At 31.4% G+C, this 24,686-nt stretch overlaps 1 protein-coding gene across 1 annotated transcript; it reads left to right on the top strand.

Moving 5' to 3' along the window:
• Positions 1-20,565: 20,565 nt before the first annotated feature.
• Positions 20,566-24,460, top strand: LOC101492948 (plasmodesmata-located protein 8). The gene is made up of 3 exons (XM_004491865.4): positions 20,566-21,480; positions 23,964-24,071; positions 24,170-24,460. Exons 1-3 carry the CDS (start codon positions 20,724-20,726, stop codon positions 24,172-24,174), a joined length of 870 nt encoding a protein of 289 aa, XP_004491922.1. The 5' UTR covers positions 20,566-20,723; the 3' UTR covers positions 24,175-24,460.
• The last annotated feature ends 226 nt before the right edge of the window (positions 24,461-24,686 follow it).

Below are 24,686 nucleotides of genomic sequence, written 5' to 3'. Positions count from 1 at the left end.
AAGACCTCCGTGTGTTATTATGTTATTTGAATGCCTTTTACGCCTTTTACAGCGCTTTTGTCAAATAAGCGCTGTAAAAGACCTCCGTGTGTTATTATGTTATTTGAATGCCTTTTACGCCTTTTACAGCGCTTTTGTCAAATAAGCGCTGTAAAAGACCTCCGTGTGTTATTATGTTATTTGAATGCCTTTTACGCCTTTTACAGCGCTTTTGTCAAATAAGCGCTGTAAAAGACCTCCGTGTGTTATTATGTTATTTGAATGCCTTTTACGCCTTTTACAGCGCTTTTGTCAAATAAGCGCTGTAAAAGACCTCCGTGTGTTATTATGTTATTTGAATGCCTTTTACGCCTTTTACAGCGCTTTTGTCAAATAAGCGCTGTAAAAGACCTCCGTGTGTTATTATGTTATTTGAATGCCTTTTACGCCTTTTACAGCGCTTTTGTCAAATAAGCGCTGTAAAAGACCTCCGTGTGTTATTATGTTATTTGAATGCCTTTTACGCCTTTTACAGCGCTTTTGTCAAATAAGCGCTGTAAAAGACCTCCGTGTGTTATTATGTTATTTGAATGCCTTTTACGCCTTTTACAGCGCTTTTGTCAAATAAGCGCTGTAAAAGACCTCCGTGTGTTATTATGTTATTTGAATGCCTTTTACGCCTTTTACAGCGCTTTTGTCAAATAAGCGCTGTAAAAGACCTCCGTGTGTTATTATGTTATTTGAATGCCTTTTACGCCTTTTACAGCGCTTTTGTCAAATAAGCGCTGTAAAAGACCTCCGTGTGTTATTATGTTATTTGAATGCCTTTTACGCCTTTTACAGCGCTTTTGTCAAATAAGCGCTGTAAAAGACCTCCGTGTGTTATTATGTTATTTGAATGCCTTTTACGCCTTTTACAGCGCTTTTGTCAAATAAGCGCTGTAAAAGACCTCCGTGTGTTATTATGTTATTTGAATGCCTTTTACGCCTTTTACAGCGCTTTTGTCAAATAAGCGCTGTAAAAGACCTCCGTGTGTTATTATGTTATTTGAATGCCTTTTACGCCTTTTACAGCGCTTTTGTCAAATAAGCGCTGTAAAAGACCTCCGTGTGTTATTATGTTATTTGAATGCCTTTTACGCCTTTTACAGCGCTTTTGTCAAATAAGCGCTGTAAAAGACCTCCGTGTGTTATTATGTTATTTGAATGCCTTTTACGCCTTTTACAGCGCTTTTGTCAAATAAGCGCTGTAAAAGACCTCCGTGTGTTATTATGTTATTTGAATGCCTTTTACGCCTTTTACAGCGCTTTTGTCAAATAAGCGCTGTAAAAGACCTCCGTGTGTTATTATGTTATTTGAATGCCTTTTACGCCTTTTACAGCGCTTTTGTCAAATAAGCGCTGTAAAAGACCTCCGTGTGTTATTATGTTATTTGAATGTTTTTTAAAGCCTTTTACAGCGCTTTTTACACATAAGCGCTCTAAAATGTCTCTTTATGTTAATTTTAAGAGGCTCTTTTACAGCGCTTTTTCCAAATAAGCGCTGTAAAAGACCTCCGTGTGTTATTATGTTATATTAATGTTTTTTAAAGCCTTTTACAGCGCTTTTCCACATAAGCGCTCTAAAATGTCTCTTTAGGTTAATTTTAGAAGGCTCTTTTACAGCGCTTTTTCCAAATAAGCGCTGTAAAAGACCTCCGTGTGTTATTATGTTATATTAATGTTTTTTAAAGCCTTTTACAGCGCTTTTCCACATAAGCGCTCTAAAATGTCTCTTTAGGTTAATTTTAGAAGGCTCTTTTACAGCGCTTTTTCCAAATAAGCGCTGTTAAAAGGCCTTATTGTTTTTGTGTTTTGTTATGTTATTTTTTAAAGCTCAACATGCAAAACCCACATAGTAGTAACTGGTCACCACCAAAATCCCTTCCTCTTCACCAAACTCTTCTCCTTTTATGCATCTTCTTCACAAACATCAAAGCTTACTCTTTCACAATTCAATCTCCACCTCAACACCCTTTTTATCTCTTTACATTCTCTTTCCTTCTTAAATCGAAACTTGGTATTCAGGATCATTGCCATGTTGCGAAAAATGGGTTTGTGTCTGATGTTTTTGTTAACAATGTGTTTTTGGGGATTCCCATGATGCGTACAAGGTGTTTGAAGAAATGGGTTAATGTCTGATGTTTTTTGGATTCCCATGATGCGTACAATGTGTTTGAAGAAATGGGTTTGTGTCTGATGTTTTTTGAATCCCATGATGCGTACAAGGTGTTTGAAGAAATTAGGTGTCTGATGAATATTATTTTTAAAGCCATTTGACAGCGCTTTGGCAAACAAGCGCTGTAAAATGTCTTTTTTACTCACTTTCAAAAGAGTCGTTTACAGCGCTTTGTGTGAAAAGCGCTGTAAAAGGTATAACACACTCATTATTTTATTTTTAAAATGATCTTTTACAGCGCTTTTTCCAAAGAAGCGCTGTAAAAGACCTCCGTGTGTTATTATGTTATATTAATGTTTTTTAAAGCCTTTTACAGCGCTTTTCCACATAAGCGCTCTAAAATGTATCTTTTAGGTTAATTTTAGAAGGCTCTTTTACAGCGCTTTTTCCAAATAAGCGCTGTTAAAAGGCCTTATTGTTTTTGTGTTTTGTTATGTTATTTTTTAAACAAGCTCAACATGCAAAACCCACATAGTAGTAACTGGTCACCACCAAAATCCCTTCCTCTTCACCAAACTCATGTGTTTTGTTTTATTGTTTTATTTTATTTTTGTGTTTGGTTTATTTGGGTTGGGATGACATTAAAAACCTTTTTATCAGTTCAGTTCAGAAAATAAATTAATCAGAACTTAGTATAAAACACTCAATTCAGATTACATGCATGAATTATTAGAAATGACTATGAGAATCTCTCTGTTCAGTTCAGTTCAGTTCAGTTCAGAAAATAATTTAATCAGAACTTATTATAAAACACTCAATTCAGATTACATGCATGAATTATTAGAAATGACAATGAGAATCTCTCTGTACAGTTCAGTTCAGTTCAGTTCAGAAAATAAATTAATCAGAACTTAGTATAAAACACTCAATTCAGATTACATGCATATTTACAATAACACAGTTCAGATTACATGCATAGCTTATATAAAACAATTAAACTTATACATTAAGATGCCCTTCTTCTTTTCCTGGTGACATTCACATTTGTTTGTCCATTTACAATACGAAACGATGGATTAATCCAAATTCCCTCATCATGATCATCTCTAAGATATAAACCATCATCAGTTGAATCAATTTCATGTGGTTGTTGTGATGTTGCAAATAAAAGATCATTACCAACATCTTCATCATTATTGTTATCATCACTTATTTTATTGGTCGATAGGACAACAGACCATTTATCATTAGAAGGATCAGTGACATAAAACACTTGTTGAGCTTGCGACGCTAAAATAAAAGGCTCGTCTTTGTATCCCACCCTATTAAAATCGACAAGCAAGAATCCTGACTCATCAATCCGAACGCCATTATTATTATCGACCCACTTGCAACCAAATATGGGAACACGAAACATTGTGTAGTCTAACTCCCATATGCGCTCGATAACCCCAAAATATGATAGATTTGCATATATTGGGTTTTTGTCTTTTGCACTTGAGACATGCATCGCTTCAGCTACGAGAGTGACTCCACTTTTTGCATAGTGGTCTGATCATCTTGTTCTTTGGTATAAAATGTGTAGCCGTTAATAACATAACCAGTGTAAGAAAAGACATGTAAGCTCGGACCATTTTGCATGTGTTTTACAGCGCTTGTGAAAAAAGCGCCGTAAATGATACGCGAAAGCGCTTCCTTTTACAGCGCTTTTTTGACAAGCGCTGTAAAAGCCTTATAACGTGATGCGCAAACGTTATATGACCTACTACAGCGCTTGTTTTACAGCGCTTTGAATCAAAAGCGCTGTAAAAGGTTCCGTTATTTTTAAAATATAATTACAACAGCGCTTGTGTTTAGCAAGCGCTGTAAAATGGGCGCTGTTAAATGTCATTTTTGGCGTAGTGATAATAAGAAAATTTGAGTGTGAGAATAATAATAAACATTTTGGAAGAACTCAAAGAAATGAAAGACTAAAAACACTAAAAGAACAAAGGATTGTAGTCCTTTTTTGTGTTTAATTCTCCAAGAAATCTCATATGAGGTTCTTCTAAAATAAAGAGTCCTACTACTTACATATTTATTTTTTATTTTTTTAGGGCTAAATATATATGGAAAAGTAATTATTTTTTAGAGTTTAAAGTCATAGCTTTATTAGATTAGATTGATCTTTGGACCGACATTCTTCTATAGTTTTATATATTAATAGAACTATTTGTTTTATTAATATTTATGAACATTGATTCGAGACAAAGTGGATACTCTCTGTCTGACCAAACAAAAGTCTTACACAAAAGGATTTTGAGAAAGAAAAAAAACACATAAAAAGGATTTAGTTATCAAGCACAAATCGAACCACTATCTTACTCTTTCATTGTCGTAGAGTTTCTTTTCATAATACTAGTACTCATAGTAGGTAGAATATTATTAATTTAGTTCATACTGATGTTTGCATGATGGATAGTAAATCTCTTGATGGTGCATCTTATTTTGTTACTTTTATTGACGACCCCTCTAGAAAGGTGTGCTTTTTTCCTTTGAAATCTAAAGACTAGGTACTCCAAGTCTTCAAGCATTTTTATGCAAGTGTTGAAAGAAAAAAAAAGAAGAAAATTAAAATGTGTTCGATTAGATAACAATGGTGAATACATAGGTTCTTTTGAAGAGTATTGTAGAGAACATAGGATTGGGTTTGAGAAAACACTTCCAAAGACACCTCATCATAATGGTATTGTAGAATGAATCGTACCATTGATGACATAATCAAATGTATGCTCTCTCATGCAAAATTATCGAAATCCTTCTGGGGTGAAGCAATGAAAACTGCAGTGGGTTTGATCAATTTTTCTTCTTTTATTCCACTTGATGGTGATGTTCCAAATAGAGTGTAGACATGGAAAGATGTCTTTTACCGTCATTTAAAATTTTTTGGCTACAGATGTTTTGTTTACGTTCCAAGAGATGAGAGGTCTAAGCTTGATAGTAAATCCAAACAGTGTGTGTTCGTCGGATAAGGTGATGAAGAATTTGATTATAAATTGTGGGATTTGGTTGACAAGAAAATCATCAGAAGTTGGGATATAATATTTCTTGAAGACCACACTATTGAAGATTTTGATAAAGTTGATAAACATATATCAAATTCCAAAAGTTATATTGATGTTTCGCCTAAGCCCCCTACAAAAACTTTTGCTGATTGGAGAGATATTTAGGTAGATGACACTACAAGAAAGCATTGATATACCTACGAAAAATTATCCAATGATTTGAGTCCGTGAGTAAATTATATTTTATCTACAGAAAAACCGTAAGTAAATATGTTATAAATTAAGTTAATTTTTTTAAAATTATTTTCCACGGTCAGTTCGTGGGTAAAGTTAAAATGACGTGATTTTTTGTAAATTATTTTTTGTATTTTGTTTACCATAATTTTTCCGTAGGTAAAATTTAGAAAAATTAGAAAATATATTTAGTTTTTATTAATTAATTTAAAAAAATGTTTTTGTTATTTTTTTTATATGACCTTATTTAGAAAAAAAAAAGGAAGAAACCTCTTAATAATACTGATATTAAAACCTCACCCTCTTTCAAATTACCCCTTTCAACATTTGGTCTCTCCATTTGAACCCTAAAATTTCAAATCCAAATTCTCAAGCTCTCTCGCCGTGCTGTCTCCCATCTCGCCGTCTCTCGAGCTCTCTCTCACATCTCCGTCGTCTCTCACATCGTCGCCGTCTCTCGATGTGTTGTCTTGTTCGCTATTTCAGTGCGTCGTTCTTGCTACGCCGCATTTCAATCGACAATTTCTCCATTGCGTGGAATTCTACACGTCCCTCCCGCTGTGTCCAAACCGCTGGTATATCTCTTCATCCTTTCTCAAACCCTTTTCTCTCTACTATCTTCAACGAACTCTAATCCTCAAAAACCCTAAATTCAATTTCGTACAACCCTAAATTCATCTCTCTCATTTCACTTCGCAATTTGCAATAGCAAGTAAATTCTATTCTCTTTCCAAATCATTTCAGTTTCCGATTTCAATATTTATTTTGGTAATCTTGCTTGTTAAGAGTCATTAATTCGCGATTTGCTGAATAAGGTTGTCGGTTTGCGTTTTGTTTTGTTTTTGAACTGATACGAGTGCTAATCTAAAATTTCAATTTACACTGACTTTGGTGTGTGCCACTATGATTTTGTTAGATCACATTTTTTTTTTTATGTTTATAATATGAAATGTAAATGATTTATTTGCATTGCCATCAGGAGAGAATTTTGCGATGATGTCTGGCACAAGTATGGATGCACCACATATTGCAGGTCTTGTTGCGCTTATTAAGCAGAAGTTCCCAAATTTCAGTCATCCAGCCATTGGTTCTGCACTTTCTACTACTGCGTCTCAGAATGATAAGAGTGGTGGACCATTAATGGCTCAACGATCGTGTGCTTTTCCAGATCTAAGCCAAACCCCGACTACTCCTTTTGACATGGTGGAATGTTTAATACTATTAGAATTTATGAATAAGTATGGTGGTATGATTAAAATGAATGTTGATATCATGCTTTTCATTAAAATCCGATGTGATCAGTTTCATGCTAATGTCATTGGCAATATTCATGCTATATTTACAGAAGGATCAAAGAAATCAAGGAATCATCAATTCATGCTTGTTTTTAGGCGAGGCTATCCTCTCAAAGTCAAATTCATGTTATTTTGTTACTTATAATTATAACTGAAAAATGTGATTCCTATTACTTGTATTAGTACTACTTTACCAGATTCTGAGGGGCTCTACTTCACGCCCATTCTATTGACGCCTTGCATGTAATTAATTTTTCTCAATTGAGCTAATCTAGTTCAACTCTTAGTTGCATTTTTTTGTTTAATTTTGGCTTTTTGCTTTTGTATCTTGGTTTTTGATCTTTTCTCCTTGTTTTCCAGTTCAGATCAATATTCATGGAAGAAATCCAGAGATTTGCTTGAGAAGGTTGCTGGGCAAGGTGATCTTACTTGTTATAGAGTTCCTTGCTGCTAAGGATGATCTAGCTCCATATCCAAGGACAATCCAAGATTCAATCAAGGTATTACATTTTCATCCCAATGTTATCATATTATTGATATAGGTTACTCAAGAGTTAGGAATAAAGGCACCTATTTCACGTAAGTATGAAATTAGGCGATTCAAGTAAGTGCATATTAAAATTGTTAGGGCTGCAGAACACTCTCATTTGAGCATCCCAGAAACTGAATTTTGGAAGAAAAGAAAGCAATACCATCACCTTTTGCAAAACTCTCTTATTTTTGCTTCAGGTGTTTCTCTGAACTTTTCTTACCAGAACTTGACACAAGATGCACACACTACAAGTTTGCTAAATATTCATTTTTCAGTTGTTCGAATGTTGATTGTTAACTGGAAAAACAAAGGTGTTGACTGTTTAAATAGCTTTCTATGTTGAATTTACAGTTGGGACCGCAACGATATTTGTTGGTTTGGCAGCATGTCATGCATATGCAGTGAAGAAGAACTCTTCTGCCTAGTTATCAAACAACTTAAGTTATGGTAATAGTTTTGACATAATTGTGAATTTGTGTTAAGTATTGTATACAAAACCTCATTAGGCGACCTTAAGTTAGAGTCTTTTATGCATAATAATCACTAATTCCATTTATTCTTTGTTAGGTTAAGGCTTGTTATATGTAGTTAGTTTCCTCAATATGATTGTTGGTTTTCAGTCAGATTTTCATGGTGAACTTTTTAGGGGAAATTACATTGATTTGATGAAATTACAGTTATTGGTCTTTTAATTACAGTTTAAAAGGATTGTTGTAAGATATGAACCCAAAAATTGTTAATGTCTCAATGCCACTGAACTCTTATTTGATACTTACAAGGGTGGTATTATATAGTCTTTCGTAGCTCTTTTCTTTTGATAAGTTTAGGACCTAGCTTATTTGGCTTATTGAATATGAACTCTAAAAATACATATTAAAGCTAATCATGAAAAGATGTATATATGAATGTATAACTCTATATGTACATATGAATGTATAACTCTATATTGAATATGAACTATATATGAATGATTTGAGAAGTAGAACAATGAGGGAAAAATAAAAGATACACTTTGAATAAAGGTAGAGGAATAATGCACCAAGAGTTAATTTGTGTAAGTTATGATGTGGTTTAGTTTTATTTAAAATGTTTAATTTTCTATTTTGATGTTACCCACGGAAATGCCATCGGTAAGGTTTATCCATGCCATTTCTGGGGATAATTGTTTTCTTTCAGACTTGACATTACCCACAGAACTATCATCAGTAACATTACCCACGGAGAAGCCGTGATCAAGTTTATCCACGAAAATGTAGTAAGTATACATTATTCAAGGTTTTTTCGTCGGTAAAAAAATTCCTACGAGCCAATTATCTACGAACTCGTGTCTGTGGGTAATTCGTCGATAATTTTACGTTACCTACGAAATGTTCGTGGGTAAAGTTAAAATTTGTTGTAGGTATGACAAATTTTCTTGTACTGTGATGAGAATGTAACTGATGATCATGTACTATGATGCGTAGGTTTCAGCTGAGCCACCAGCCGAGTTTAAGTTAAGACGATCTACTAGAGAACGTCAACCTTCTCAAAGATATCCTCCACATGAGTATGTGATGATTATTGATATTGGAGAGCCAAAGTATTATCAAGAAACTATTACAAATATTGATAAAGAAAAGGGGCTGAAGGCCATGCAAGAAGAGGTGAATTTCTTGCATGAGAATCACACAATTGATTTGGTAAGTTGCCTAAGGGAAGACAATCACTCAAGAACCAATGGGTATACAAGACAAAGGCTAAAGAAAATAGTTCTCAACCAAGATAGAAAGCAAGATTGGTTGTGAAATGTTTTAATCAGATAAAAGGTATTAAGTTTGATGAAATTTTTTCACTTGTGATGAAGATGTCATCTATCTAAGTTGTGCTTGAGTTAACAACTAGTTTGAACCTAGAAGTTGAACATCTTGATATAAAAATTGTATTCCTTCATGGTGATTTGAAGGAAGAGATCTATATAGAGCAACCAGAGGGTTTCAAAGTCAAAGGTAAGGAGCAGCTTGTGAGTAAATTGAAGAAAAGCTTGTATGGGCCCAAACAAGCACTTCGACAATGGTACAAGAAATTTGATTCTTTCATGGAAAAACATGGCTACAGTAAAACTACTTTTGATCATTGTGTGTTTGTCAAGAAATTCTCTTATGGTGATTATATTATTCTCTTGTAATATGTGGATGACATGTTGATTGTTGTTCATGACACTAAGAAGATTCAATCTCTAAAGAAAGATTTGAACAAGTCTTTTGCAATGAATGAGTTGGTTCTTGCAAAGCAAATTATTGACATCAAAATTACTCGTGACAGGAAGAATAATAAACAACGGTTAATCTCCCCCTCACAACTCAAATGGAAAGGTACTGCTCAACCATGTCGACTTTTTTTCTACATCATACCTTCTTCGACAAAGACAAGACTTTCGTGATCATTTCTGAACCATTCTCATCCGAGTGAATCTTTTCAATTGAAAATGAATTCATTTCAAGCGCATCTCGTATCCAATGATACCACACCTCAATATGTTTCGACTCTGCATGAAAAGTAGAATTCTTGTTGAGATGGATCATAATTTGACTATCACAAAATAATACAAACTTGTCTTGCTTGAGGTGTAACTCATGTAGAAATTTCTTCATCCACAAGATTTATTTGAAAGCTTTAGTGGCTGCTATGTACTCAGCTTCAGTAGTGGATAAAGCAACACACTTTTGTAACCTTGATTGCCAAGACACAATTCCCACTGCAAATGCCATCATATAACAAGAAGTAGATTTTCTAGAATCAAGATCACCTGCCATATTTACATATGTGTAGTCATCAAACACATGTTCACCATTTCTAAATCATAAATGCACAAATCAAATCAACCGTTCTCTAATACCACTTTATTAGGAAAAACTAGAGAAAATTATTTCAATAATGCAAAATATTTTCCCCCACTTGTGCAGATAAATAGCAAAATAGAAAATACAATTCCAAAGAGAACTAATAATTGGAAGAAAATTAAATATGAGACAAAACAATTTTTAACGTGGAAAACCTATCTCAAATTGAGAGAGTAAAAACCACAGGACCTAGTCCAGTAAAAAGTTCCACTATAATAATTAATTGATACACTAGAGTCTTTCTAGTAACATTAGAAAATATTAATCAACAATAACAATAACCTTTCACTAAAGTGGGTATTACAAAGTAATTCTTAGAGAAGGTAAAACTAAAATACTGTATATTAAAATTACAAACTTAGTGGTAGCAATAACATACTAAAATTGTAGATCAAACAGAGTAAGTTTGCTACACACTCATTACCACCGAAACCAAACTTTTCCTTCCTCTTGCTATTGCCGCCATTTTTCCTCTTTTTCTTATATTGTCGGCACTATTCCCCTTTTCTCTAACTTAGAGATTTCAAATCCCTTCATTTTTTTTCTTCTTCACATGGGCCAAGCCCATTAAAACACTTTATTCTTTTTTTTTACTTACTTTCTTTTTTTTCTCTTTAATAATAATAACTAATAATGGTAATAATAATAATAATAATAATAATAATAATAATAATAATAATAATAATAATAATAATAATAATAATAATAATAATAATAATAATACTAGTAAATGTTGGTGGGTTATACTTGGAGAGTGAGTCCATTCAACAAATATATTCAATTCACTACGCCAAAAATAACATTTTACAACGCGTTTTTAACAGCGTTTTTATTACTAAAAATGATGTTGTATAATATTTTAAAATTAACGGAGGATACAACAACGCTTTTGCAAAAACGCCATTGTAAGTCATATAGGGTCATTATGTTTACAGCGCTTTCGCTATAAGCAAAAGCGCTGTTGTAGGGTCACATAGCGCTTTCACATAATGTTTACAACCTTTTATACCACTTTGAGTATGAGCACTGTAAAATATAGCGCTCTAACATAATATTTACAGCGCTTTGTATACAAACGATGCAAATTATAGCGCTCCCACATTATGTTTACAACGCTTTTATAACGCTTTGTATATGAGTTCTATAAAATATAGCGCTTTCACATAATTACAGAGTCTTTTAGAGCGCTTTGCATATAAGCGTTGTAAAATGGTGCGTATTTGATAAAAATCATTCCCTTTAAATAAATAAAAACATATTTAATACGTTCTCTCCATAATCCTACGAATCCTCCTCTCATCTACTGTGCGAATCTTCCTCTATTGTGCACCGTCTTCTCGCTAAACCCCCTACTGCTCCTCTATTGTGCGCCCATTTCTACTGAGTGATTGTTGTCTCAGATATTGTATTTATTAATTGGTTGTTGTCGCTAAAATTAATAAATTGTTACCTGATAAATAATATAAAATGTTACATGATAGTAGATGGCATAACCTTGATAAATCATATAAAATGTTACCTGATAAATCAGATAACTTATTACCTGATAAATCATATAAAATCTGTTTTTTTTTAATTTGTTCGATCTGTTCTATTTTGAAATCAGACTTGTTATGAGACTATATATACTATAGATTGGTATAATGTTATCAGTAACTTATCATTTGTGTAACAATGCATTCATATAGGTCATATAAAATGGACTGAAAATGGATGTATGACAATCGATTGTCAAAAGAGTATGAAAATAAGGTGAAGGAGTTTGTTAAGTTTACAGTGAACAATGCAAAAGACCCAAATCGAATTATTTGTCCTTGTTTAAAATGTTTTTTTAGAAAACATGTTAGAGTAGATCAATTGGAAGGACATTTAGTATGACATGGAATTGATCAAAGACATGGTGAGAAAAAAAAAAGGAACACTAATTTTGAGAATGGTTCGACATACCCTTCAAATGATTTCAACACAAATACATATGAGCGGGACCGAGGTTAGGAGATTGCAAAAGCAGTTGAAGAAGATATTCAAGATTGTCCTAAATGGTTGTACTTGAGAGTTTGTTGAGTGATGCAGAGAAACCATTATATAATGGTTGTACTAAATTCACAAGACTATCGACGATATTAATGTTGTAAAACTCAAAAACGATTAATGGATCGTATGATGAAAGCTTCACATGATTATTAACACTCCTAAAAGATATGTGGCCAGATGATAATGAACTTCCCAGTCGAACCTACGAGGCTAAACAAATTTTTTGCTCTATTGGCATTAGTTACGAAAGGATTCATGCGTGTCCTAACTATTGCATTTTATTCTGAAACAAATATGAATTACTAAAGGCTTGTCCAAAATGCAATATCTCTCAATATAAGAAGAAAGAATCTACTCCAGCAAAAGTCGTGTGGTACTTTCATATAGTACCAAGATTTAGGCGCATCTGTCAAAGTAAAGAAGATTCAAAACACTTGATATGGCATGCAGATGAAGGAATTAGAGATGGAAAGTTTTGAAACCCTGCAGATTCTCCATAATGGGCAAAAATTGATCACGAGTATCCTGATTTCGGGAGAGAGTCAAGAAATCTACGACTTTCACTTTCTATTGATGGAATGAATCCACATGGTCTTCAAATCATCTCACATTGCATGTGGCCTGTGATTTTGTTAATTTATAATCTACCTCCATGGTTATGTATGAAGCATAAGTTTATGATGTTGTCTCTGTTAATTTCTAGACCCAAACAACCGGGGAATGATATCGACGTATACTTGACTCCTTTAATTGAAGATTTAAAAAAATTGTGGGAGACATGTGTAGACGTTTATGATGGGTATAAGAAAGAATGTTTCAACTTGAGGGCTATGTTGTTCGACACAATTAATGATTTTTCAACATATGGTAATTTATCAAGATATAGCATTAAAGGTCAGTGTGCATGTCCTATATATGAAGAAAGTACAAATTGGATGCGGCTGAACATTGTAAGAAGAACGTATTTCTGGGACATCGTATATTTTTACCTTTTAGTCATCAGTATCGTGGGTGGAGAAATGCATTCAATGGAAAATCAGAGAAAGATACTGCTCATTTAGCATCGACTGGATATCAAATATTTGAAAAATTATAAGATTTGACCAATAAATTCGACAAACCTTTTGCGAGAGAGCTTGTCAAAATTGGGTGGAAGGAAAAGTCAATTTTCTTTGAATTGCCATATTGGAAGTCATTGTATATAAGACATTTTCTCGGTGTGATGCATATTAAAAAAAATGTATTTTATAGTGGTATTGGTAGATTACTCAATGTTCCAGAAAAGTCTAAGGATGACATCAATGCAAGATTGGACTTGGTCGATATGAGAATAAGAAATGAATTGGGTCCCGTAAAGAAAGGAAATCACACATATCTACCTCCAGCCGCTCATACTCTATCTAGAAAAGAAAAAATTGTTTTATGTAAATTTATACACGAAGTTAAAGTTCTAGAAGGATACTCTTCAAACATTAAAAATTTAGGCCGTATGAAAGACCTCAAGTTAAAAGGTTAGAAGACCCATGATTGTCATGTTCTAATTGAGCATTTGCTACCAATAGGTATACATTCCATTTTACCTAAAAAAATTTGACGAGCCATAACTAAATTATGTTTCTTCTTTAGTGAAATTTGTAGTAAAGTGATCGATCATCAGAAATTACCAACATATCAGAGGGAAATTGATGTTACTTTGTGTGAGCTTGAAATGTATTTCTCACCCTCGTTTTTTGGTATAATGGTTCATCTTGTTAAGGAGGCACAACTTTGTGGGCCATCTTATATGAGATGGATGTATCTGATAAAATGATAAATGAAAATATTAAAAGGGTACGTAAAAAGTAGAAGTCGCTAGAAGGTTGTATTGCTGAACAATATATTGTCGAAGAATCTGTTGAATTTTGTAATGAATATCTATCCAATGTTGAATACATAGGGCTTCCCATGTCTCGTCCTTCGGGAAGAATAACAGGAGAAGGGATAGTTGGAAAGAGAATAATGACTATAACAAGGACATAATGGGAGCAGACACAATTGTATGTTATGCACAATAATGATAAGGTTCAATCGTATGTTACAATACACATGGATCGATTATCTAGTTTGAACATAAATAGGAATCAAAATTGGATAACATGAGAGCACATTCAAAGTTTTATAACATGGCTAAAAAATCACATTAACTCAAAGTTTGATATAGACCCCGATTCAATTTCACATACAAATGGTCCGAGTTTACATGTATTTTCTTACACCGATTATGTAATTAATGGCTACACATTTTATACCAAAGAACAAGATGATCAAACCACTATGCAAAGTAGCGGAGTCACTCTTGTAGCTGAAGCGATGCATATCTTAAGTGCAAAAGACAAAAACCCCATATATGCAAATCTATCATATTTTGGGGTTATCGAGCACATATGGGAGTTAGATTACACAATGTTTCATGTTCCCATATTTGGTTGCAAGTGGGTCGATAATAATAAATGTGTTTGGATCGATGAGTCAGGGTTCTTTCTTGTCGTTTTTAATAGGATGCGATACAAAGATGAGTCTTTTATTTTAGCGTCGCAAGCTAAACAAGTGCTTTATGTCACTGATCCTGCTGATGATAAATGGTCCATTGTCCAATCGACCAATAAAATAAGTGATGATTACAATAACGATGAAATTGTTGGTAATGATCTTTTCTTTGCGACATCACAACCACGTGAAATTAATTCAATTAATGATGATTTATATCTTAAAGATGATCATGATAAGGGAATTTGGATTAATCCACCGTTACGTATCGTTAAGGGGCAAACAAATGTGAATCCCACCAGAAAAAAGAAGAATGGCATCTTAAGATGTTTAAGTGTTTTATATAAGCCATGTAATCTGAACTCATCATGTAATTTATACTAAGTTCATGTAATTTATACTTAGCAATCTGTTTGACCTGCCAAAACTGAGCATTTAACATTTAGCTTGAAATGTATTTGATTTTCTGCTTATACTAATTTTATTCTTATAGTGAACTTGATTTGATCCCAATCTGAATGGATCATGTAATTTATCATTGATATATAGGTATTTAACTAATTATTTGGAAAAAAGAAAAAAAATCCAAATATAGATATAGATATTTTTACAGAAACTGGACTAAAATTGTAATTTACATATTTAACTTGAACTGAATTGAACATAAACTAGTAATTTTACAGCGCATTTGTCAATAAATGTTGTAAAAGGCTTTTAATAATTAAATTACAAATCATTTATGACGTTTTTATCCATAAGCACGGTAAAAGACTTTTAAAAATTAAATTACAAATCATTTACAACGTTTTTTTTGTCCATAAGCGTTGTAAAAGATTTTTAAAAGTTAAATTATAAATCATTTACAGCGCTTTTTTTGGAACCGATGTAAAAGACTTTTAAAAATAAAATTACAAATCATTTACAATGCTTTTTTTTTATAAGCGCTGTAAAATGCTCATATAGCGTTTTTTTATATAGTCTTTCTATAAGCGTTGTAAAAGGATCATAAGGCATTTTTTTTATATAGTCTTTTAAAGCACTTTTTATGGAAGCATTGTAATAGGTTAGGTCTTTTAAAGCGCTTTTTGGACTAGGGTTGTAAAAGGGTTTTTAAGTAAACTGATAATAAGAAATCGCTTCATTTTCCTCTTCATTACGTACTCTCCCTACGAACTTGGCAGTGCGAAACCTCCTCATTTTCCTCTTCATTGTGTACTCTCCATCTTCTTTACTCTCCATATGAACCCTACTGACCCTCTTCTCCCTAGTTTGAACCCTCTTCACTACTATCCCTACGAACCTCTCCATATGAACCCTACTGCGAACCCTCTCCATACGTATTTTTGTGCCCTCTTCTTGCTGTTCCTACTTGAGCGAAGTCGTAACCCTATACTCAGTGATTGTTCTTGTCAAGTATTGTATTTATTAATTTGTTGTTGTCACTAAACTGCATGTTGAACTTATATTGCTACTTAGACTACTGCATGTTGAACTTATATTAAACTTATAATTAGAATGTGTGAAATGTGTAGATAAATGGATTTCAATAATGATTTAGATCAACAAAATGATGAAGTTGTCAATACTAAGAGTTATGAAAACAAAGTTAAACGTGGGGAAACTATTATGCAAAAGATCATCAAAGCAAGAAGTAATAGAATTAAATTTGAGGTATACTATAATTTATTTAGAATTTATTTTTTATCTTTTTTGAAAGCATGCACTTACTCTATGAGTTTATTAGGTGGGATAGAATCAAATTGGGATATAATTAGCGACTGGATTTTTGGTCGCTAGCGTGAAAGGAAAATTTCAGTCTCTATTTCGGTCGCTAGTGTCAAAGACAAATTTTCTATTAGTGATAATTAGCGATTGAATTTTTTGTCGCTAAAATTCAATTGCTATTTCAATCTCTAAATTTCATTAGCGACCGATTTAGTGACAAAAAAATATTTAGTTCATAAGTTAAAAATTACGGTCTCTATTTCAGTCGCTAGTGTGACTGAAAATATTCGGTCTCTAAATCGGTCACTATAGGCAAAATTTCTAGTAGTGCCAACAGTTCAATGATGGTAAGCTACATTGGTGAAGTTGTTTGTCAAAATATTCCAATAACAATTGATGATTGGAGAGATAAACCTTTGAAGAATGCTAAAGATGTATTGTGGAATGATATACAAGTAACTTTTTTACTCCATTTTTTTGTTACTTAGAATTTTTTCCATTGAAATACTTTTACTCAAACTCTATCTTTATTTGGTTTGCAGTCAACTTTTAACGTTGATGAGGTGCAAAAAAAATTATGTGAATAGAATTGCCGGAAAAATACAAAAAGGATTTAGATCTCATTTGTCAAATTGCTACTTAAGAGATCGTGATGGAAATTTGAATGTTGAAGCTCCGAAAATATACAAACACTACATATCAAATGAAGAATTAAGCTCTTTTTTAGCTAAACGTGCGAACCCCACTTTTGTGGTAATATTAATTTATTAGCATTTATGTTTTATTCATATTCATAGCGTATTTTTTTACACAATCGTTATCTTTTTATATATATATAGAGTATAAGTACAGAAATCGCGAGAGAGTAAAAAATCCAATACATGCATACAAAAAATCGCGTATGGGGTATGCACATTTAGAGTAAAAAATTGTAAGTAAACATCACATTTATATAATGTGGTAGATTATAAATTATAGTTTCTAATTAATATTTTGTTTATGTCTTAACGAATAGTTTCAAGAGACGAAATCTGATCAACCAATAGGTTGTCATATTTTGTGGAAGGAGACTCGTTTGAATAACTATGGAATAGTTGATAATGAAAATGTTCAACAAGTGATAGAACAATGTGTAAGTATATTATCACTTTAATATATTTTAATATTGTCTTTTAAAAATGATATTGAACTTATCTTTTTAATACTACATGTATTTTAGGAGAATCTAGAACAATGTTCTGAAAATCCAGAGGAGAATAAAGCACAAATCCATCTAACGAGTAAGTACTAGATAAACTGAAAATCCTAACATAGCAAGTTATATTATTGGTGAAAAATAATAAGGAAAATCAACTTCTTGAGTGCCAACGTAACATACAACTAGAGAGTAAAAATGTTAGTTTCAACATTGGTCGTAAAAGTCTTCCAGAGGTAATTAATTACTTAATAAAATAAGAAATTCATTCAACCTAATTATTTCACATACTTATGTATTGACCATTGATTTAGGGTGTCTTATCTTGTGTGATATATTTATCCTCCCTACCCCTACTCATCACATGGTTGGAAAAGGAACATTGTACAATAACTTAGGAGAAGTATTACACCATAATCTGATCCTTGTCGTCCATGTTAAAGTTTCACATGTGATTGCTTTTGAACTACTTGCACCATTGCCTATACGCAACAACGATGGAGATCTGAAGTTTTTTGGAGAAGCAATAGGTAGGTATGTGGCATGACCCAAAAATCTTGTTGGCATAGATACGATATGTTTAATTGATGATTTTTCCACTGTTAACTTTAATTTCACATTTATTTAGATTCTTACAAAGTCTAAAGGGAATGATAAGAATATTCCCCACAACGAGTCAGTCACTTCACCAGAAAAGGTTTGACATATACATCAATTGTATACGAAATGATTAGCTTACTATAATAACTAACAAACTGATCAACCTCATTTTTTCAGATTCAAGCAAAATCTACCGAAAATGTTAAGAAAGTTGATTCAAAAAATAAACCCGCTGTACCGTATCTGCCAGAAATACGTCGCATAACAAATGCAGGTTCGTGGTAAAAATAAAACTGCCAAAATTCAAAAACTAGATCGTGTAAAATTAGTCGCTGCTCCTAAAATAAGTCATCCACGCCTTTCTCGATTTGGGTTGTGTCTTGACATACAAGCAAAAATGAATATGGAAGGCAATGATTCATGTATCATACACATGTAAAAAGGTATTTTCAGAGATGAGTATGAAGAATTATTTGATAAAGAGCACATATATGAACTTCTCAATCATAAGAAGTTGAGTGCTATTGTCATCAGCATATACATTAGATAATGTAAAATACTTTATTTAAGATAAAAATTACTTTTAATTGCATCACTGTCACATTTATTGGTAAATTAATCTAATTTGATATTTTAATTGAAGTTATTTGTATGAAAAGTTGGTGTGCATGCGCAAATTGGCAAATATGTTTTCATTCTTATCTCCCCATAAGCTATCCATATTTAAACTTGATCTAGTTGACGTAAAAAAATATGTCATTGATATACTTTTGGAAAATAAAGAGAATGATAAGTTGTTTATTGCGCCATATAATTCAGTGTAATTAGATATTCTTTATTTATATCTTTTTTAATTTATGATACTTTATCAATTGTGTAAACAAATTTGCCAATAAAATTTTTGTTGTTGTAGGCAACATTGGATTGTTTGCCATCAATGCCACCTCTGAAATTATATACTATTTAGATTCACTGCACAATCATTATAACAATCAGTCGGGTATAAAGAATATCTTCGATACGTAAGTAATATTCAGTTATTTCTTACATATGTAAATAATGTGTTTGATAATTGAATAATAATCACATTTATTTGATAGTGCTTTACAAGTTTTCCGCGCTCAAAGGGTTGCTACAACGTCGAAACATAAGTCAAACAACATCACATGAATTCCAATAAAGGTTTGATATTTTTATTATAGAACTTAATTATATGCCTTCAAAATTTCATTTACAATCAATGCATAAATATTTATTGGCGTACATGTTTTATTTTATAGTTCCCTCACCAAACTAACAACATAGACTGCAGATATATTTGATTATAACTTATTTATGTTCAAATATTATATCGCATAGTACTTTGACAACTCCAATTCAACATACTTTGAAAGTGATCTAACTGAAACAAAGGAAGACTGGTGTCAGTATGTGATTGAACTGAAAGTTATATAATTTGTTAATAGGTGAGTTTCACATTGTAAACTATTATATATTGTATATTTTTGTGTGAACTGGTCATTACTATAATTAGTTTATTTCATTTTTTGTTACAGTAGGGTAAAGTAAGAAATTGCTAGGAAATTAGTATGTTGGAAATTGATGTAAATTGGCATGCTAGAAATTGTTGGGAAATTGGTATGTTGGAAATTGTTGAAATTGTTGATATTGTGAAAATGTAATTGATATTGTGAATATGTTGCTACTGATGTTGATAATAGTATTGATGTAATTGAACTTGTTGTGAATATATAGTACTGATCTAATTGAACTTGTTGTTGTGAATACATATTGTGAATATGATTGAATTAAAAAAAAAAATTACAATTGTGTCAATATGTGCTTGATGAATATGATTTTAGAAAAAAAAATTGAAATAACATTTAAAGACAACATTTTTTAAAAAGAATTTCATAAAAGATCTGATTATACAAACCAACATTCTACATTGCTTTTTAGAATAGATTTATAGTGCTTTTTATAAAAAGCACCGTAAAACTAGTATAAGAATGCACCTATTACAACGCTTTTTTGAAAAAAAAACGTTGTAAAACTAGTCTAAGAGAAGCATTTTACATTGCTTTTTAAAATAAATTTATAGAGCTTTTAAAATATTCATATTACAACGCCTTTTTGAAAGAAAAAAAACGTTGTAAAACTAGTTTAAAGATACACCTATTACAACGTTTTTTTAACACCACGAGATATTATAGCGCTGTAAAAAGCTTAAAAAAAACACTGAAATGTTATTTTTGACGTAGTGGTTGGACATATTTTCCTCAATAGTTTTATATATAACTAGAAATATTTGTTTTATTAATCTATATGAACATTGACTCATGACAAAGTGGATACTCTATGCCCGACCAAATAAAAGTCTTACACAAAAGGATTTTGAGGAGAAAAAAAACACAAAAAGGATTTACTTATCAAGCACAAAAACGAACCACTATCTTACTCTTTCATTGTCATCACCAACCCACACAAAAAAACTAAAACAAAGGTTCACATTTCAAGAAAAAATGTTGAGTAGTCTTCAACTACACACCACTCAAAGAATAATATTAGCTCTAAGACTCTCTTATCTTCTAATTTTCACTTTTTCACTTCCTAGTTCCCATGGCTACCCTTCAAGATCTCATATCACCATCTATGCAAGCTGCTCTGAAGAAAAATACCAACCAAACACACTCTTTGAATCAAACCTTAACACCTTTCTATCTTCAGTTGCAAGTTCATCATCTCAAGTTACTTACAATAGTTTTGCTATTGGAAACGAAAGCTCAACACAACAAGAAGGAAGTGTATATGGTTTATACCAATGTAGAGGTGATTTGCATCCAATTGATTGCTCAAAGTGTGTTGGAAGAGCTGTTAATGAAATAAGCTTAGTTTGTCCTTATTCCCTTGGTGCTTCTTTGCAACTTGAAGGTTGTTATCTAAGATATGAACATAGTGGTGATTTTCTTGGGAAATTGGATACAAACATTAGGTACAAGAAATGTAGTAAAGATGCGAGTAGTGATGTCGAGTTCTTTCGGCGTAGAGACGATGTTCTTGCGGATTTGCAAACGGCGAACGGATTTAGAGTGAGTAGTTCAGGATTAGTTCAAGGATTTGCACAATGTGTGGGTGATTTAATTGTATCAGATTGTTCATCTTGTTTAATTGATGCTGTTGGAAAGCTTAAGAGTTTATGTGGATCAGCAGCTGCAGCTGATGTATTCTTGGGACAATGTTATGCTCGGTATTGGGCTTCTGGCTACTATGATGAATCAGGTACATTTAAATCCCAATTTTATTTTTTTTCAATTACATATCCTCTCTGCGTGACTAATCATTCGACCTGAGTAGGACTACATGAACGACAAAATTCTCCTTTAAGGATTTTTAACGCTGTTGCATTTTTAGAGTTGGATTCAAACCAAGACATTTCCATACCAATTTGAGAAAAACTTGAGAATTTTTTTATCACATCCTTTGGTAAAATATTATCACCATGCCACGAAACTAAATATATAGTTGGGTGTGATACAATATAGATAGGTGGATACTCAAAATTTTAAAATTCATGATACAATAAAATCTAAATTAAATATGTTAAGAAAAAATATATAAAAAGAAATCTTATAAATATTAAATACTTGTAAATGAAGGAATATTAATCATTCTTTATTAATATATATAACTATAATGATGACAATCTAAAAAAACAATAATACTTGTGATCACATAATATTGTAGAATTTTCGTCTATATCATAATATTTTGATTTATATATTTATTATAGTAATTGATGTTCTCATATGTACTTTATACGTGGAAGAGTAACGTGTAATCTCTTATCATTATAAAAACATATTTATGTATTTTGTTTTCTTTAAATTGTTTAAGATCATACATTACTTTCTAATATATAAATTACGCATTAGAGGATTCATTCTTGTTTTCTATACAGATGATTTTCCAATTTTGGAGTATTTCACCTCACCCAAATCTCATTTAAAGTATTGCAACTAGGCCTCTGTTTAGTAAAATTAATTCAATTTTGTAGAAAAGTGAAAAGAGAAACGGAAGTATAAATACTAGGCCTCTGTTTAGTAAAATTAATTCATATAGTTGATAACTTATAGTTTACAGTTGTTAAGCTAATTGGATGTTTGGTAAAATCAGCAGTTATAGTAGTTTAAAATATAAAATTTTATAAAAGAACAATCATAATTCAAAATAAATTTTATCAATTAATTCTTAAATACTTTAAACGTAGTAATTTAAAATTTTTTATTTTAAAACTTGTTAGTTTGATATTTTTTTATTTATCTATTTTTTATTTTAAATTAAAATAATTAAATAAAATATTAATTACTTTAAAATTTTAATTATTTATAAACAATTTAAATAATAAATAAATGATTTATTAATCAGATATATTTATTTATTTATTTACTTAGCTAGTTTATTTATTTTAAATTCTAATAAATAAATTATTTTAAATTATACACTTAAATCAATATTAGTAAAATTATTTTAAATTTATATAAAATATTTACAAATAAATTATTTGTTTAAATTTTTAAATTTGTTTATCTAAAACTATAATAAATAATTTATAATGGATAAAAAAATAATTTTAGTTATAATAATGAGAATAAAATTGAAAGAAAAAATGATAACCTATAAATTATAAACTTATAAACTACTTGAATTATTTTATCAAAAAAATTTATAAGCTATAAATTCATAAATGATTATTACTAAACAAAATTTATTATAAGCTATGAAACTTTTTTGTTTTTGTTTTTTTGGTACCAAACAGAGTCTAAATAGCAAACAAAAGTACCTATAACAAATTGCTAAATTCAATGGTCAATAATATTGTATGAGCTAAAGCATATATTCAGCACATTTGCTTTTACACTTTATTTGGGAAAATGAACCTTTGTGCCATTCGTCTTTATTCTTTTTTCTTGAAATTGAATACCCTTTGTAAGTATCACATTCTATATTCTTCACCTTCAACTAGCTTTTTGTTTTAGGATAAAGCAACAAATTGTATTAAAAAGAAGACAACATAGAATGTGATTTCCATCCTTTCAACCCTAACAATAAAAAGTTATATTCTCTATTGATTTCCTCCCATACTTCTAAATTTTGGTCCCCAACTACAATTTAAATGTTCTACAATTGTTCACAGTGACATTGCAATCACAATTTTCATTGCATTGACCTCATTTTTTTCTCGGTAATTTGACTCAACAAATCATGGTGCGTAGCATAATTGAAATTGTGACCCATAACTCAATTTGATGTCTTGAATTCCTACACTTAACATTTTTTAATTATCAATCATGACCATAAATTGCATCTTTAACCATAATTGCAGTAACAATATATTTTTCGAATTTTGAAGTGTATGTAATAATATTATAGCTGCAACTAAAATAACATCAACCATATTTTCTTGTATTTTACTACAATATAATATAAAAGTTTACAACGTAAATACAATCGTGACCGCATCCGTAATTTTTAACCATATATAAATGATATTATTCGGAGTCTAAGATTAAGTAGTCTCCAGTATTATGACGGGATATGACTTTAATAATAATTTAGATTATATACATCTTTCAATTTGCAATTCAGTTTTATAAAATTGAATTATATTCACTAACATAGTTTTGAAAGCCTATTCTAAAGTAGTTTTGATGGTGTGAGTATATAGTTCTCAATGCTTTAATCCAACTTGGTGTTTTGTGCAGATTCCCACAACAATGACGAGGTGGGGAAATCAGTTGCAATTATTGTTGGAGTGTTTGGGGGTCTAGCTGTTTTAGTTGTCCTTCTCTCAATTTGCAAAAAAGCAGCGGGTAATCATTTTGCTAAAATTGTGATCCTTATAATTATATTCATATCATTGATGAAATTATATGGTGATTATGATCAAATATTTATTTATTCCATGCAGGCTAAGAAGATATAGCAAGGGTAATCATCACGAAAGATCCTCAAATGTTTGTTAAAGTTTATTGAAAGCCTACTTTCACTTTTTGGCCTATTTAATATTTTGTTTTTTCACAAAAAGAAAGTGGGTGTTATCCTTTCGTTTACAAAGTAGAAATATTTTATACATCAACTTAGAAAGGGCTGCATATTGTCTTGCCTTGGTGATGTCCAACCGAAACCCATCATTCATTTAAACATTTTAAATATTGCATTTCTATATATATTAGTCAGCTGTGCACTTCTTTCTACATAATTTGCTATTATTTTGTATTTTTTTTCCTTCCTAATTGCCTTTTCTGCATAACAAAACTGGGACTATTTTTTATTGTTTATTGGTTTGAGAATTGTTTTATTTTAAATTAAATATTAAAATTGTTTCTTTAAAATACAAGTTGTGTTCTAAATCAATGGAAAAAACTTGTATTTTGTTACCCGAGGAAACGGCTCAAGCTTTCAAAGAATTATTTTTTTTGCTTCAA

This window comes from Cicer arietinum, chromosome 3 (genome assembly GCF_000331145.2).
Source record: "Cicer arietinum cultivar CDC Frontier isolate Library 1 chromosome 3, Cicar.CDCFrontier_v2.0, whole genome shotgun sequence".
Classification (NCBI taxonomy): Eukaryota; Viridiplantae; Streptophyta; class Magnoliopsida; order Fabales; family Fabaceae; genus Cicer; species Cicer arietinum.
This window is presented reverse-complemented; position numbering and strand designations above follow the sequence as displayed.

What these genes read in the sequence shown, in the direction of transcription:
- LOC101492948 (XM_004491865.4), top strand. Translation starts at nt 20,724, where the DNA reads ATGTTGAGTAGTCTTCAACTACACACCACTCAAAGAATAATATTAGCT. An exon ending in TGGCTACTATGATGAATCAG is followed by an intron (nt 21,481 to 23,963) that starts GTACATTTAAAT and finishes TGTTTTGTGCAG; the next exon opens with ATTCCCACAACAATGACGAG.